This window comes from Leuciscus leuciscus (assembly GCF_965113295.1).
Source record: "Leuciscus leuciscus genome assembly, chromosome: 10".
NCBI classification, from domain to species: Eukaryota; Metazoa; Chordata; class Actinopteri; order Cypriniformes; family Leuciscidae; genus Leuciscus; species Leuciscus leuciscus.
The window spans coordinates 40542393-40558546 of record NC_138734.1 but is presented as its reverse complement, the minus strand read 5'-3'; the positions used below and the strand labels follow the sequence as shown (position 1 = coordinate 40558546).

The window sequence follows — 16154 nt, the reverse complement described above, 5'->3', positions numbered from 1 at the left end:
AGTCAGTTGGCATCTGCTAATGGCATTGGAATAAACTGTGCATTTGTTGTTCCTCCAGTACCGTTGTCTGCATCAGAGTTGTCATTGACTGAGGTGAGGGATAAGGTTCCTCCTCTCAGAAGACTGGACCCTGGACTCATGCCTCTTCCTGACACTGCCTGTGGACTGGAGTGGTCCAGCCTCGTCAATGCAGCCAAAGCTTATGAAGGTATGAGGTCACAGTTTCTATGTCAAACTAAGATACTTGAAGGAAGCCAATTTCCACCACATAAGAAAACGAATCATGCTTTGGGAAAAAGGTCATAATTATTATCTTTTTTTAATTTATTTTTTATCTAAATTATGAGATAAGATAATTTACATTTTATGATATTTAATTTCAGCTTTTTGTCATTTTTGACTTTTTATCTCAGAATGACTGTCATAATTTTGACTTTTTATCTAATAATTGACAACTTATTTCATAATTAATGTTTTTTCCTATCTCACAATTATATCTTATTATTTCAGAATTTCAACTGTCGTGATTAAGTTTATCTCATAATTATGACTGTCATCATTTTGACTTTTTTTCTCCTAATTGACTTATTTCATAATTTCAACTTTGTTGTAATTTAGATATGTAGTCTCATAATTTTGACTATCTCATAAAATGACTGTCATCATTTCGACTTTTTATCTCATAATTATGACTCTTAATTATGACTTTTCATAATTTAATCTGTTGTAATTTAGTTTATCTCATAATTATGACTCATATATTTGCCTTTTTTTTTACACTTTATTCCATAATTTCATCTTAATAATAATTATGAATTACCAAAGCATGATTTTTTTTTTCTTATGTGTTGGAAATGGACTTCCATATAAAGGTGATGCCATTTGTAGGATGAATCCACAAACACATGGTTTTGTGTGGTTTACAGACTTTACCTTTGAGTTTGTTTTGTGTCTGCAACATTCCCATGTAGTATGAAATGTATTAAAGAGTCATTCATCACACTGGTGATCTTAATGATTAATTATGACTGCATGTTTTGTTTTACAGTGCAAAGAGCTGTTTCTTTGTTCTCATTGTCTGAGTCTCACGCGGGCAGCAATGAGCTGAGACCCATCATCAGTCCGGTGCCTTTCCACACGCCACAGACTCCCCGCACCACTCCTACTTTCAGCAGGTACTGTATCTATACTTGCTCTTCCTCTGAGTGGATGCAGTTTAGGGGTTGGTATTTATACCAAGGGGACAACATTGTCTCTGCCATTCTCCATAAAGTTTTGGATGGGTATTCAAATAAGAATTTAAATGCTAGGATACTTGTTTTAACTTGTTTTTAATTTGTGTGTTGCAGTGAAGAGGCTCCTAATGACCTGTCTGGGCGTCTGTATCATCTGGAAGTCATGCTGAAACAGCTGAACACTGATCTGGAAAAAGTGAGTTACATCGGAGGGATCAGGACTGGTTCAATAGGGATTGGTGTTTTGAGTAATTTTGTAGTTGAGGAACACATAAAAAATAAAAAATAAAAGATTATTTGAAAATGTTATTTTAAGTTGAAATGAAAGAATGACAAATTATATAAAATTACATTTTATTCACAAAACAATCTGTTACCAACAGAGTTCAACGACCATAGTTGGCTAACGATGCTTGTGGGAAACGCACCCCTGATAAGTAACCAAGTTTCCATCATAAAAGCAGATATATTAGCATATCTATAGAGCGCTGCAGGGATGATGCATTTTTCCATTGGCTTTTGGATTATTGTATAAAATAAGCTCTGTAACCAAGAAAGGTTTTTGATTCTTACTTTGATGCTCATCATCTTCACAAATGAACTCAACTTTTATACATTTTGAAGCCTAAATACAATGGCCAGAAGTAAAAACCTGGTTCAGACACCTACAAGTTGGAAAGTTTAAGTTTGAATAGTTTGCAAGAGTGCGAGTATAAACACAATGACTCAGTGAAAGCGGATTAGTCAGTGGAGTTTCCCCGTTTCATCGTGATGATGTTTAATGTCCCAGACAACCTCTGTAGTCCCATTTAGCCACTTCTTAGCAACCGCATTTTTTAAAGACACGTACAAACTTTCAGGATTGCACTGGGGTTTTGCTGATGTATTTTATGTTGTAGAATAAAGCATTAAAATATCTTGAGCTTGTTTGAACCACAGACCGCATTTCAGGCATTTAACCAAAAATACATAAAAAAAATGGTTGACTTCAGGGCGATGGAATCGGAAGTAGAATTGCTTACTAGTTTCCGAGTTTTAAGACTCATTCCTGCAGCACTATAAAGAATAAAAATAGTAGCGCACTTGGATCTCTAAACACAACATCACACATTCACTCTTGAAGCCGAGATTTAGGTGAAGGATTCAGTACATGATGCAAATAAAATCCATTTGTGTAGTTTTACTTGTGGTATAGAAAAAGTCCTCGACTAGCTGATTACCTGTGCACATCCGTACTTCACCCTGGACAGTTAAAGGGGTCATGAACTGCATTACGTTTCCTGAGGTGCACTTAAAATGTCAGTATGATTTTTTTTTACATAAAAAATTGTCATAATTTAGAAATAAAAGGCCATTTTCTACCCTGATTTTAGCCCTCTGATTTGAGCGCTCCGTTGGAAGGGGCGTGTCTGCTGCTGTGAGACGTGTAAACGCCCACTGCTGTGATTGGCTAACATCTTGCAAGTATTTCATGTGAAACTCTCTCGAAATCTTTTACTACGTTTCTAGTATTACAGCTGTCGAGATGAACTAATCGTGAAATCGACGATTACAGAATTAAATTGAGATTTTCTCCTGTTGCAGCGATGAGCATGTAGACTCGTCATCGCAACTCGATTTCTTGCACTCTCACGAATGCTTTCATCATAACTAGCAGTGCAAACACGACGGGAATAAGAGATTCATTGTGCAGTGTAGACAGCGTCATTGATTATAATGGACTCAGTCACTGATAACCTCGCTGTTTGATTGGCAGCTCCAGCGATTATAAAGGCGTTCTTTTTTTCCGCTTTCTGTTTATAATTTAATCATAATTTAAATAACAGATTATTTTCATGCTAGTAAGAGAAACAATGTAAAGTTGACTCTTTAGTCACTGGCTTGATTTACTGACGCATAATCAGCAGTAAAAGATGAACGTCTGACTGTATGTGAATCATTACATATCAGAAATCCCTGATCGCAGATCAGGCTTAAGAATTAACACGGTTACTTACATAATGTCTTCGCCGAAATTGCAACTGATTTACCAAAGAATCCAGAGTGAAATGTTCCGTACAAACTAAAAATGCTCTGAGACATTCACATAGTTGAAAATAAATAATCACTTTCCTAACATTTGGATCCTTTGGAAGGCAATTTATTTCTAGTCCAGTGATCCTGTATCGCTCTTCTCTCCGTCGTCTCAATAGCGTGCCAGTGGGCGGGGCCAAAGATGTGATGATGTAGAAGTGGGCGATGATCTGATTCTGTAGAGGCGGTTTTTCGTCGCACGATTACGTCATATTGTGACAAAATCCGCCATTTTCAGAGCTTGGTTTTGATAAAAAACTTTTTGGGACTTTTAAGTTCTGAAACTTACAGGATGTTTTTATAGTATAATGACCTGTCAAAATGTATTTCTCAATTCATGACCCCTTTAATTGTAAAAGTTAAAATAAACAACAAATGTTCAAAATGAAAGAAACCCGCGCTGAAAAAATATAGTAACTTGGCCGTTTTTGATGACATCCTCTTAATCATGCTTCTCTCTTTCTCTCCTCCTTTTCCCTTGTCTGTTCCTTCCTCTCCCTCCCTTCCTCTCAGGAGAAACAGGACAAGGCCGTGTTGTTAGCAGAGATGGCTAATCTGAGGCACAACAACCAGCGTCTGCAGGAGGAATCACACTCAGCCAGTGAACAGCTCCGCAAGTTCAGTAAACTCTTATCCTCCACCATACCTGAGAGGAAATGAGTGCTTCCTTTCATTTGAGAAGAGAAGATGAGAGGGGATCTTCACGTACCTGTACTGTGCCTAATATGGCATGTTTAGCTAATTTAATTCAAAGTCTCTTATCGCCCAGTTCATCCACTGTCCCGCTCGCCCTCATATAAGGCAAATCTGCCAGCTCGTCCTCACCACACAACAAACCTGTGAGCTTTATGAAAGTGTGACGGAGGGAAACCAAGAGTTTATGCGGGTTTGCCTGATGACTTGAGACTTTAAAGCTTTAAATTAAAGCCGGTACAGAAGTACAAACGTATATTTTTAAACAAACACACACACACACACACACACACGAGTCCTACCTTGAAACAAGCGAGCTCTTTATCTGATCGAACTACTTTCGGAACTATTTTCTCATTGTAGATTTATTTTTGTACTCAACGAGTCGACGCTAAGCTTGAGCCAGTGAAACTGAGAGGCCTATTAACTGCACAGTCAGCTCAACAAGCCAAAAAATGAAAATAAACAAATCTGAAAATAAACACTTGAGCCACGCGAGAGATCCTTTCCCCCCCAGCATGTCGAGAGAAATCACGGTACTGTAAGTGTGAGAAAGAGGTACAGTGCTCTGGGAAAGTATAATTACAAACCACATAATCTCATGTGCAGGTACATTTAGACGCTGTTGTATTCATATTTATATTCAACGGAGAGGGCGATTGTACAAACCATCCTCATCTCAACCGATTTATCATCCATAAATCTTCAACGCAGACTGAAAGCCCTCTGCAATAACAGCTCTGTAGACGGAGAATCACCACTTTCTAACGGAAAAGCAACCGCTACTAAAACTGTGATGTTCCACCCCAAGTCTTTGATCGTTTCCTCTGTGCATGGACATCGGTCTGTCTTTAAGTGACAGTGTCATGTGACAGGAAACGCCACTTGCTCTTTTATGTATAGTTTTGGCATAGCACTGTGTGTAAACTTGGGCTGTTCTGTCAGATTCCGACACTGTATATGTATATGCAAAGCCGACTCTTGAGAAACCCCAGTCGGCCGTGTTCCATACAGACTCTATTTTTCTATTTGTATTTAGTTCAGGTTTATCAGGTGAAACGACTGTTGGCAATAGATGGCTGTTTTTTCAACTTCTAGACAGATCATCGTGTTTACAAGACGATCCGCGCCGTACTCGGACTGCAGTTGGTTATGAGCTCTGGAGAATCCTAACTGGAATAACAGTCAGGCTGGATCGAATATGGTTTAACATGTACCCCATGTTACTCTGTACATGTCTGCCTTAAAAGTTGGTCATCTGTGACCAGTGATGTGTTGTAATTTACGACCCATATCAGCTCTCTCCATCCCTTTAACCCTGATGCGACTGGAAAAATATCTCCTCCTCTCTCAGGACCCCGTAAGCTGCCCTCTCGATGACCTGATCTCTATTCCTCTGACCTATTTATTCACATCAGAGCAAAAGCACTGCAACAGTCGAGTCGACTTTATTGCATTAGTCATCATAAGTGAAAATATGATGTCTCTGCTCTGCTCAGACACACACACAAAAAAAAAAAACTTATGTACATCCCTATGACAGTAACTAGCACTGTAAAACGCAAAGGTTTTTATTTATGGGGTGAGAGATACAAATAAGCCCTGACTTCATTCATTGCAGCTGTTTAGTAGTGTAATTGTACATACAGTGATTTTATACAAAGCTTTAAACTGCTGATAGCTAGCGTTACATTGTTCTCCCCACTATTACGAGGATAAAAATACATTTAAAGGGACAAGAATGAAAATTACGTCATCTTTTTCTCACTGTCATGTCGTTCCAAACCTGTATGACTGACTTTCATGTGAAGGATTGGGTTCCCATTGACTTCCATTTGTCCATCCAAAGCAAGTCAATGGGTTTGAAACAACACGAGGGCGAGTAAATAATGACGGAATTTCCCCTTTAAATGAAAGTCTGTGTACATGTTGGAAGCTTTTAGTTACACATCGTCACCCTGGACATATATTATCATATTATGATAAGCTCGTTCACCCCCTCTTTTAGATCAGTTTTTCTCATCTCATTGCTGTGACTATAAGAAATTCACCCGCTGTGTTTTTTTCTGTCAATGAAGTGGGAGGTTTCTCAGACTCTTGGTGTCTCACTCGGTTAATGGGTGTCATATCTACACCATGGATTGTCTTATGATTTCTGTTTGTATGCTTGTTTGATAGTCGGGTGGAGGTGTTTTAATTGAGTTTGTTCTTAAGGGTAAATATGAGTAATATACTTGTGAAAACATCTATGTGCATCTGTGTTGCGCATTCTTAAATCATGGCAAAATATATAGTCCAGCTGTAATATTTGAAGGTTTATTTTTATGTGTAATATTTTGACTATTTATTTAGATTTTTTTTGTTTTTTTTTTGTTCTTTTTATAAATACGGAACGACAAATTCCAGGTGAAAATTACAAGATTACAAGATTTGGTTATACATTATTGGAGGGTACTGAGTTTATGTATGTATTTTTTAGTTTTTCCTTTATATTTTGTTTGATTCATGATCTTTTGTACAAAGCTGATTTTATCCTTTTTTGTTTCTTATTTTTAAACTTTATTGTAATTCATCTTTTGTCTCTGTTTCCATTAGCTTCATGCATGAAACAGCGGCTCCGATGCCTTGATTTAACTATTGATAACTGATCAATCTTTCAGTTTCTTTTAGGGATGTTGTATCAATGAGTGTACATTTAATAAGTGTAAATTATGTTTTCATTATTTTATAAAAAATATATTAAAATATTTCATAATGATACCAGTCTTAACTGTTTATTTAATTTGACCAATATTTGATGCGATACTGGGAGAGAAACGCTTGTTAGTGATTGACATGATGTATTGTTATTAAATCTGTGAATTCTTGAAGGGGTCAAACTGTGAGGAATCTGAAGTCTAAAAACTAAATCTGTTGCATTTAAGCTGCAAAAACATCTCATTCAGACATCAGGAACCCAAAGCCTTAACAATGGCACCTATTGAATATTCAGAAACTTGGCCTAGCCATTCCTAGTTAGAAATATTGAGAAAGTAGGACAGATGCTGTCATTTCTATAAACCAAATCAAAATAAAATCAGACCAAAAGGTAATGTATGGAACAAAAGATTTTCAGGTTGAAAGCAACATTGGCTTCTTATGCTGGTCATCAATAGAAGGCATCCTTGAATTTAGGAGTGAAAATCAACGCTTTCATTTGATCAAAATGAAGCGTTTAAATCAAGGTAACAACACAAAGAAATATAGCTTCAGTTTATGGTTTATTTACTTTTATTTACTGTTTTGCTGTCACACCACACCCTGGCAGCGGGGGCCTATTGTAGGCCTACTTAGTTCCGGTGCTGTGCCGAATTCTGTCCCCCGCCAGAGTATTATTACCCCCCTAAATCCCCCATATGGGTAGGTTTAGGTTTGGGATTAGGTGTGGGGTGGGGTTAGGATTACGCAATCATGTATCAGGAGGGAAATGATAGGCGTGTTCGACTTCATGCAGCGCTGTGCAGACCGATCGGCAGCTGACTTGAAGCTGCGCCAACGACACGTAACTGTGACGTATGGCATCAAAGTACCAGAGCGGATGGCTGGGTCATTCTACGCAACTTCTCTTTTTCCCTCCTTTTTTTTAATGCTTTATTTGAACAGTCAGTATACAGTGTGGAACAACAAAATTAGAACACAACAATAAAACACTTCACCAACACCATAGCACAAAACAAAAACAGAACTAGACAGTAACTAGAAAGAAAGAAAGAAAGAAAAATAAAGAGGGCATTACAGAGCGGCTGCACGAGCTCTGATGACGACACAGCTGTTCCACGATTGATCTAATGGCAACGATCACGTGTGTTTCGAGTTTATTCCAGGCATAGACTGTAAGGTTTATTCTCACACCTTCAGTTCCACTAATGCTCACAAATCACTTTTTTATAACAGTAAAAGCTCTTTTCATGTAGTCGCGATGTTATAGCCTATTGTGTCATATTTATCAAATTAAAACTGATAAAAAACGTATACCCCACTACATTGGTATTTAAATAGTATAGGCTTATGTAGATATTTTCTTGTACAAACAGCAGTACATAAAGTATTAAACTGAAACGCCTGTGTATTTTACAAATATTGCATTTATTTCACTTCAGCTGTGATAAAGTATGCAAACGTCCTGCTGCACCGTGGGAAAACGGAGTACTGTAAAATACAGTCGCACCTCACTGCAGTACACGAGATCCAGGGGGGCGGAGTTGGATCAGATCTAGGGGGTGGAGATTGGTAGGTTTAGGGGTGGGTTTAGGGATCAGGGGGTGGAGATGGGTAGGTTTAGGTATATGTATCCAACTCCTCCCCCTGGATTTTGTGTTCTGCAGTGTGGTAAAATGTGGTAAAGTGGGTGGTATTTGTGGCCTGTACCTTTAAGATGACGCAATACCTCAGCCAGATAACATCACCATGGCGGAAGTGCAGTTAACAGAAGCTGCAGGACACTGTACACCCATCAGAAGCCTGAATAAGAAGCAGAAAAGCCGTATATTGTTAGTTAGTTCGCCATGCATAAGATTTCAAACATCTATCGTTAGCGACTTCGGTTCCTAAATGATGGATGTAGGCGGTGACTGACTTTCTAGAGCAGAGTGACTGAAGTCAAGTGTTCACAGAGAGACTTCAGTCAGTGACTGCATTATTAATAGACACAACTTATACTGACTCCAGACGGAAGGATGTACTGTACGTATTTGTGCTGTTTGGGGGTGCGGAGCTATTAAGGAAGTTTCTGACAATATCTAAGTTATTTTTCAAGGTAAAATCGCTTTATGTCATGTGACGGTTTAAACGGATAAGTAATTTCAGTAGAGTAAAGGTATTCTCTGGTTCTTGTTTACGAGGCAAATCAAAAAGACCTGACACACCTCAAGCATTACCCGTTTTGTTACGCTCTAAAATGTCATATAGATCAGTGTTTTATACAGCATCGGCGCGCGCTGCACGGTGACAATAGCGTTTAACGGACAAAGTTGGCCGTTTAAAGTGCTGACGTGTCGTTTGGCGAGTGGCCAGTGCCGCAGCTGGAGGGACACGTCTGTCCCAGCACCTTTAACTGGGAGTCAGCACTCAAAGCCACGTCAAGATGTCAAGAACCAGTCGAAGGTCCAAAGCTTTGCACGGCAGTAACGGGCTCGCGCTGGCCGGATGCGATCCGCTGAGAGCGGCGCGCTTGCGTGTGCGCGCGCGCGTGCTGCTGCTGTGTCTCTGCGGCGCGCTCTCGCTGTCCGTGATTCTGGTGCTGTATTTCTCTGCGGAGTCCAGTACCAGCAGCGCAACACAACACCACACTGCAGACCTCATCAGGGACAGGGTGAGTTCACATCGAGCTAAACTTAAAGTATGGCAATGCATTTGAACGACATGTTAAGTAGATTTATCTAACACACAGTCATACTTTGAGCCAAGAGATGTAGACCCGAGGATGACCCTGTCATTGTTTGCTCATGAGTTATGTAATTGCACCCTCATGGTTAACTAAAACTATGAAAAAATAATAGAAGTAAATCTTAAATAACACAATATAAATATTAAATTTAAAACGTAAACTACATTGCTTATGATGTAACGTTACAGAAAGGCCACTCCCCTATGCTGTTCATTGATATGTTTTGTTGTTATTTTTATTATGTTATCTTTTATGTTCGTATCTCTGATAGATGCTATTCTGAGATGTATGGCAAACACGAATATGATACACACAGTATCTGAAATACAAGTCATAAATGTTTCTAAAAAAAATAAAGAAAAACTAAAATAGTACCGGTCAAAAGTTTGGAAACATTACTGATTAATGTTTTTGAAAGAAGTTTCTTATGCTCGTCAAGCCTGCATTTATTTAATCAAAAATACTGATTTTTTTTTAATATTGTGAAATATTATTACAATTTAAAATAATGGTTTTCTATTTTAATTTACTTTCAAATATCATTTATTTCTGTGATGCAAAGCTGAGTTTTCAGCATCATTACTCCAGTCTTCAGTGTCACACGATCCTTCAGAAATCATTCTAATAAGATGATTTATTACGATTTACAACGTTCGAAACAGTTGTGCTGCTTAATATTTTTTGGGAAACTGATACTTTTTTCATTGATGAATAAAAAGTAAATAAAAAACAGTATTTATTCTAAATAGAAATCTTTTCTAACAATATGAATCTTAACTATCACTTTTCATCAATTTAACACATCCTTGCTGAATAAAAGTTTTAATTTCTTTCAAAAAAGAAAGGAAAAAAGTACTGACCCAAAACATCTAAACGGTAGTATATATAGTTACAAAATTGTTATTAAGCAGCACAACTGTTTCCAACACTGATAATAAATCAGCCAGTTAGAATGATTTCTGAAGGATCATGTGACACTGAAGACTGGAGTAATGATGATGATTTTTTTTTTTTCTGTATTTTTGATAAATTAAATGCAGGCTTGATGAGCATAAGAGACTCTTTTTCAAAAACATTAAAAATAGTAAAGTTTCCAAACTTTTGATTGCCACTGTATGATTCAGTTAGTGTTCACACTGCTATTTTCCATATCAGGTAAAGTGACTGAGGATTGACACTACAATGCTCCAAAAGTGACAAAAAATACCATGAAATAAGCTTATTGTGCATCATATTCCATCAGATATTGCATGCATGGTTATCGTATGACACACAAGTTGTATTTGGTCATTCAAATCACAGCCCAGCCTACTTTAGTTATTAACCTGCTTCAACACACACACCTTAAAGTTTCTATTAATTAACTGGTTCAGATTTGTTTAACCAGGATTGGATGTAAATTCTACAGGAAGGTGATTGGACATCCTTGTAAGCCAAGATAAATAGTCCTATGTCTACCTCTACCTTTATTCTCTCTGCAGCTTTCCCATAAGCCAAGCAAACACTCAGTGTCACAGATAAAGAAGTTTGCAGCACAGGTGGACGGGCATCGGCTCTGGGAGACTCACCTGCGGCCCCTCCTGATTCAGCGAGTGCCTGGGACTGCAGGAAGTCAGACCATACGACAGGTAATGCCACAGCCGGGACAACACACACAGTTCTGGGCCACAATTGACTATATACAGTAGTCAACATTTGAAGTGGATCAAAAAAGTTCATCAAAGTTGTCCTAAGACAAGAACGCATGGTTCAAAATCCAATCCGATGAAAGGTTTTGATCCACTTCAAATGTTGACTACCGTACGTTGTTCCCTATTGGTTGTATCTCTTATTTGTAGCCAGTAACTAACATCATTGCTCTCTTCTGCTGATAAGCATTCAGTGCAGTTTACTAAAGTTCTCTCGCCTCTTGTCCAGCATATCTTGTCCCAGCTGGGTTCACTGTCGGCTGGATGGACGCTGGAGGAGAACTCCTTCGTTTCATCCACCCCGAAGGGTGACGTGACCTTCACCAATGTGCTAGCAGTGCTGGACCCCTCGGCTCCTCGCAGGCTGATCCTGGCGTGCCACCACGACTCAAAGATCTTTCCCACTGACCCTAAAAACCCCAGGCGGGTGTTTGTGGGAGCCAGTGATTCGGCCATTCCCTGTGCCATGATCTTGGAGCTGGCTGCGTCTCTGGACACACAGCTTAAAGCCCTCAAACAACAGGTAGATCGCAATCATGAGGAAGAGTTCTTCTAGATATCTTCTAAAGCCCTATTTGGACGGGACTCACTTTCTAAACAACGTTTGAGATACAGTTCTTATCACCAGATGTCTGTGAATTAATGTACCGATTCCGATGGGACTAACATCTCTGTTTATTACAGAGGTGTGTTTTCTAGATGTGGGTGTTACAGAAGGTCATGCATATATGTGGGACATATGTGACCCTGGATCACAAAACCAGTCACAAGGGTCAATTTTTTTACATTGAGATTTATACATCATCTGAAAGTTGAGTAAATAAGCTTTCCATCGATGTATGGTTTGTAAGGATAGGACAATATTTGTCCGATATACAACTATTTGAACACTTGGAATCTGAGGATGCAAAAAAATCAAAACATTGAGAAAATCTCCTTTAAAGTTGTCCATTTATGTTCACGATTGTGCTGCATTCACTCACAAAAATTAATGTTTTATATATTTACGGTAGGAAATTTACAAAAGATCTTCATGGAACATGATCTTTACTTAATATCCTAATGATTTTTGGCATAAAAGAAAAATCAATAATTTTGACCCATACAATGTATTTTTTGATATTGCCACAAATATACCCGTGCGACATCTTCATTTATTATAAAAACTCTATTTAAATAAACTTCCCATGCATTAATGTTAGTGGCTGTTTATAATAATCCCACGCAAGTATCTTACCTGACACTAATATGAAAATGGGCAGTTTCTACAATTTGGCTCTATTTATTAATTTATAATTTTTCATCGGATACTAGACATATTGTAATGAAACGAACGAATGCAGAACATTGGTGTGCAAACGGGAGCTCAGGTAGGTCAAAAAACACAAGGAGAAGCGTTAGGATAATATCACAGACATTCGCCTTCGGACGGGATTAGATTTCTCCGAGGGCCGTTGTGGTATGAGGTTGTGTGTGAAAAAATCACGGACATGGCCCATTTGGACAGGATTGAAATGACAAAATACGCCTGTGAAACACGTCCTCCGGGAAAACTAGTCCCGTCTGAATAGGGCTTAAGAAACATCTGGCATTTTGAACAGGAAGGATCTGCATCACCGAGCAGATTGTGTTGAATCTAGCCTGAAGTGTGTGTCCGACAGAGAATGAGAAGCTGTTTGTGTGTCTCTTCTTCTCTCCAGAGGTCTGCGCTGACATTGCAGTTGGTGTTTTTTGATGGAGAGGAGGCCTTTGAGGAATGGACAGACACAGACTCTCTCTACGGTTCTCGTCATCTGGCCGAACTGATGGCTCGTTCCCCTCACCCTTCTGGAGCCACTAAGACCACTCTACTCCAGGCAGTGGTGAGGCTTTTTATATACATGTATATATATATGAAGAGTTCAGATGCAAAAGCCTCTAAGTGCCATCTTAAATTTTCTTCTAGAATGATAATTTTTATCAAGCTTGTATATTTAAATTCAGTAATTTCACTTAAATGGCAATGAAGATTACCTATTAATTGTCATTTTAGTGAAATTACTGAACTTAAATATACGAGCTTGATAAAAATGATCATTCTATAAGAAAATTCCAGATGGCACTTAGAGGCTTTTGCATCTGAACTCTTCATATATATATATACAGTATATATATTGCTGTATGATTAATGGTAAAGAATGTTAACGATTGAGAGGTTTTTAGTTCAGAGTATTGTCCAATTTAATACTTTTTAATACCTTTTTTATATTTAAAGACCTGCTCATAACTTTAAAACATCCTTCAGTACATTGGATACATCTGCTATAAATTTTTTCATACATATATGACAAAATTAGAACATAATTCCAGAAGCTTCTACACAAACACTTAAAATAACTCAGTATAGAACAGTAACAGTATAGAAATGTTTTTTTACTGAAAGTAAATAACCTATTATTTAAGAAGAATAATATAATGTTAAATTGGTTTCTAATTTATTTTAACATTAAGTTTCAACAGGATTCAGTTGGCTCCTCCGCAAAAGCACAAAACCAAGTATACAAATGAAAAATCGAACATTTAACAATATTATTTAATTGTATTATTTATTTTACTTTACAGTAGATTTTAAGTATAGTTTAATACTTAAGTATTTTAAGTTTAGTTTAACTAATTGTTAACTAGTTAAACCCTACACCCATGGAGGGAAATGTAAAAAGAAAAAAAAGAAAAAAACTGGTAAATTGGATTTTTAATATATATATATATTATTAATGCACTGTGCATATGTGGGGTTTTTTATGTTTAAACTCTATTTTCCTTCCAGGATCTGTTAGTCCTGCTGGATCTGCTTGGTGGCCCTGAACCACTGATTGTCAATCACTTTGATAACACAGCGAGATGGTTTGACCGACTCATCGCTGCAGGTATAAAAACAACCCAGATTGGGTTTCTACCTACAGACACATGACCTCTAGAGTCAGCAATCCTCTCTGTTTCCTTTCAGAGAAGAGACTCCACAAACAGGGCTTGTTGACATCTCATCCATCAGAGCAGAGTTACTTCAGGAAGGATTTTTATCTTGGCCCAGTGCAGGATGACCACATTCCATTCTTAAACCGAGGTATGGAAACAGTATACACTAATGTTCAAAGGTCTGGGGTCAGTAAGATTTAAAAAAAAAAATTATTTAAGAAATTCATATTTTTATTTCAGCAAGGATGCATTAAAGTGGTCATGACATGAGAAATCAATTTTGCCTTGATCTTTTGACATATAAGAGGTCTTTGTACCATCAAAACACCCTGCAAGTTTCAGAGCTTAAAATATCCTCCTCATTATAAACCAAGCAATTATTTAATCTAGCTCCAAAAACGTCTTGTTTGATATTGTGGGATCTGTGACATCACATGGGCAAACATATTTGCATATGACCGCCTCCAGAGCAAGAAATTGATGAATAGTTTATACATCATCACACCATAGGCCCCGCCCACTGGCGTTAAGTCGCTTGACGGCTGACATTCCTACACTGGATGTGAGCGTCACGTCAAAAGCAAACAGGTTCCTGTAAATGAGCCGTGCCTTAAAAACTGATCATTTCAGACAGAATGGAGGTTGAAAATAATAATTTTTCTTCATATATATATTTTGGTTTTTTTGTGCAAATTGACATTACAAGTGAACCTCAAGGTACATATAAAAAAATAAAAAAAATAAAAAATCATGACCCCTTTAAATTGATCAAAAGTGACAGTAAAGACATTTATAATAATGCAAAAGATTTTCAAATAAATTCTGTTCTGTCTATTCATCAAAGAATCATGAAAACATATAATGGTTTTAACAAAAATATTAGGCAGTACAACTGTTTTCAATATTGATGATAATCATAAATGTGTCTTGAGCATCAAATCATCATATTACACTGATATCTGAATGATCATGTGACACTGAAGACTGGAGTAATGATGCTGAAAAGTCAGCTTTGCATCACAGGAATAAATTACATTTAAAATATATTTAAATAGAAAAGTTATTTTAAATTGTAATATTTGTAGAAAATGTGAATTTTTTTTCCCGTTTTGATCACATAAATGCAGCTTTTGTTGTGAGACTTCTTTCAAAAACATTTAAAAATCTTTCTGACCCCAAAATTTGAATGGTAGTGCATATATAATAAGTGATACACATAATCACAGTTAACGGATCAAACGGATCAAAGGAGTTAATTCTGTCCTGTGTGTACCCCTACACCAGGTGTGCCTGTGCTGCACTTGATCCCCACACCGTTTCCTGTTTTCTGGCACACACTGGATGATGTGGAGGAGAGGATGCACAGGCCCACGGTGGAAAACCTCACTAGAATCCTGGCCATCTTTGTGGCTGAGTACCTGAGCCTGTAAACATGCTGTAATGACCACTGTACAGCAGACGTTTACTCACGTGACCAACGTGTTCACAGTCGAATCTGTGATGGAGCTGATAATGATAATAATAATATCAGAATGACCAAAGAGACACACGTGCAGCATAATGATGTGTTTATTTGGAGTCTGAATGGTACATGCTGATGATATTCCCTATATTTTTCTGCTGAAAAGAGCCATATGTCATAATAGGACAAACACTGATGTTACGGCAGCTTGCCATCCTTAAAGAGACATTGTAAAGACTGAGAATAATGAACTTAAATGTCAGTTTTTCAATCATTATTTGCACAGTAAGTGCTAATGAACTACATTGAAGCTGTGCTTGGGAAAGCCACTTTACAAGAATGTCAGAACACAAGACATTGAGAGACACTTGTTTGAAGATCCTGTGAGGAGAGTTTAATGAGGCCAGATAGAGGGATCACATTTTTTACATTTTCTTTAGTTATTGAACTGTTAGCATTATCAACCAAAAGACCAAACGAAGAGTCTGATGGAGATTTGTAATAAACTTCAGGAAACACTGGAACGGAGTCTCTTAAATGTTGTTGTTACACTGAGATTAACCCTGTGCTGACTTACTGTATTGATATGCAATGAAACGGAAGTAGCGACAGAGCTTTTTCTA

At 37.6% G+C, this 16154-nt stretch overlaps 2 protein-coding genes across 4 annotated transcripts in view; both read left to right on the top strand.

Moving 5' to 3' along the window:
- The window catches only part of sipa1l3 (signal-induced proliferation-associated 1 like 3), a 93619-nt gene extending 86858 nt beyond the window's left edge, over positions 1-6761 (top strand). For 2 of the 3 annotated variants that reach the window (XM_082182439.1, XM_082182438.1), the window contains 4 exons: positions 59-208; positions 1049-1175; positions 1350-1431; positions 3822-6761. In XM_082182439.1, coding sequence (XP_082038565.1) covers positions 59-208; positions 1049-1175; positions 1350-1431; positions 3822-3968 — 506 coding nt within the window. In that variant the 3' untranslated portion in view covers positions 3969-6761. Of the gene's footprint in view, positions 1-58; positions 209-1048; positions 1176-1349; positions 1432-2608; positions 2696-3821 lie in introns of all 3 variants that reach the window. The other variant, XM_082182440.1, reaches the window with a different exon arrangement.
- Positions 6762-8433: 1672 nt separating this feature from the next.
- Positions 8434-16055, top strand: qpctla (glutaminyl-peptide cyclotransferase-like a). The gene is made up of 7 exons (XM_082182586.1): positions 8434-9351; positions 10908-11054; positions 11344-11637; positions 12815-12976; positions 13921-14020; positions 14101-14217; positions 15354-16055. The coding sequence occupies exons 1-7, from the start codon at positions 9124-9126 to the stop codon at positions 15497-15499; spliced, it is 1194 nt and encodes a 397-aa protein (XP_082038712.1). The 5' UTR covers positions 8434-9123; the 3' UTR covers positions 15500-16055.
- The last annotated feature ends 99 nt before the right edge of the window (positions 16056-16154 follow it).

Coding starts and splice junctions, on each gene's coding strand:
- qpctla (XM_082182586.1), top strand. CDS start 9,124: ATGTCAAGAACCAGTCGAAGGTCCAAAGCTTTGCACGGCAGTAACGGG. Junction 11,638..12,814: donor TTAAAGCCCTCAAACAACAG/GTAGATCGCAAT, acceptor TCTTCTCTCCAG/AGGTCTGCGCTGACATTGCA. Junction 12,977..13,920: donor CCACTCTACTCCAGGCAGTG/GTGAGGCTTTTT, acceptor TTTTCCTTCCAG/GATCTGTTAGTCCTGCTGGA.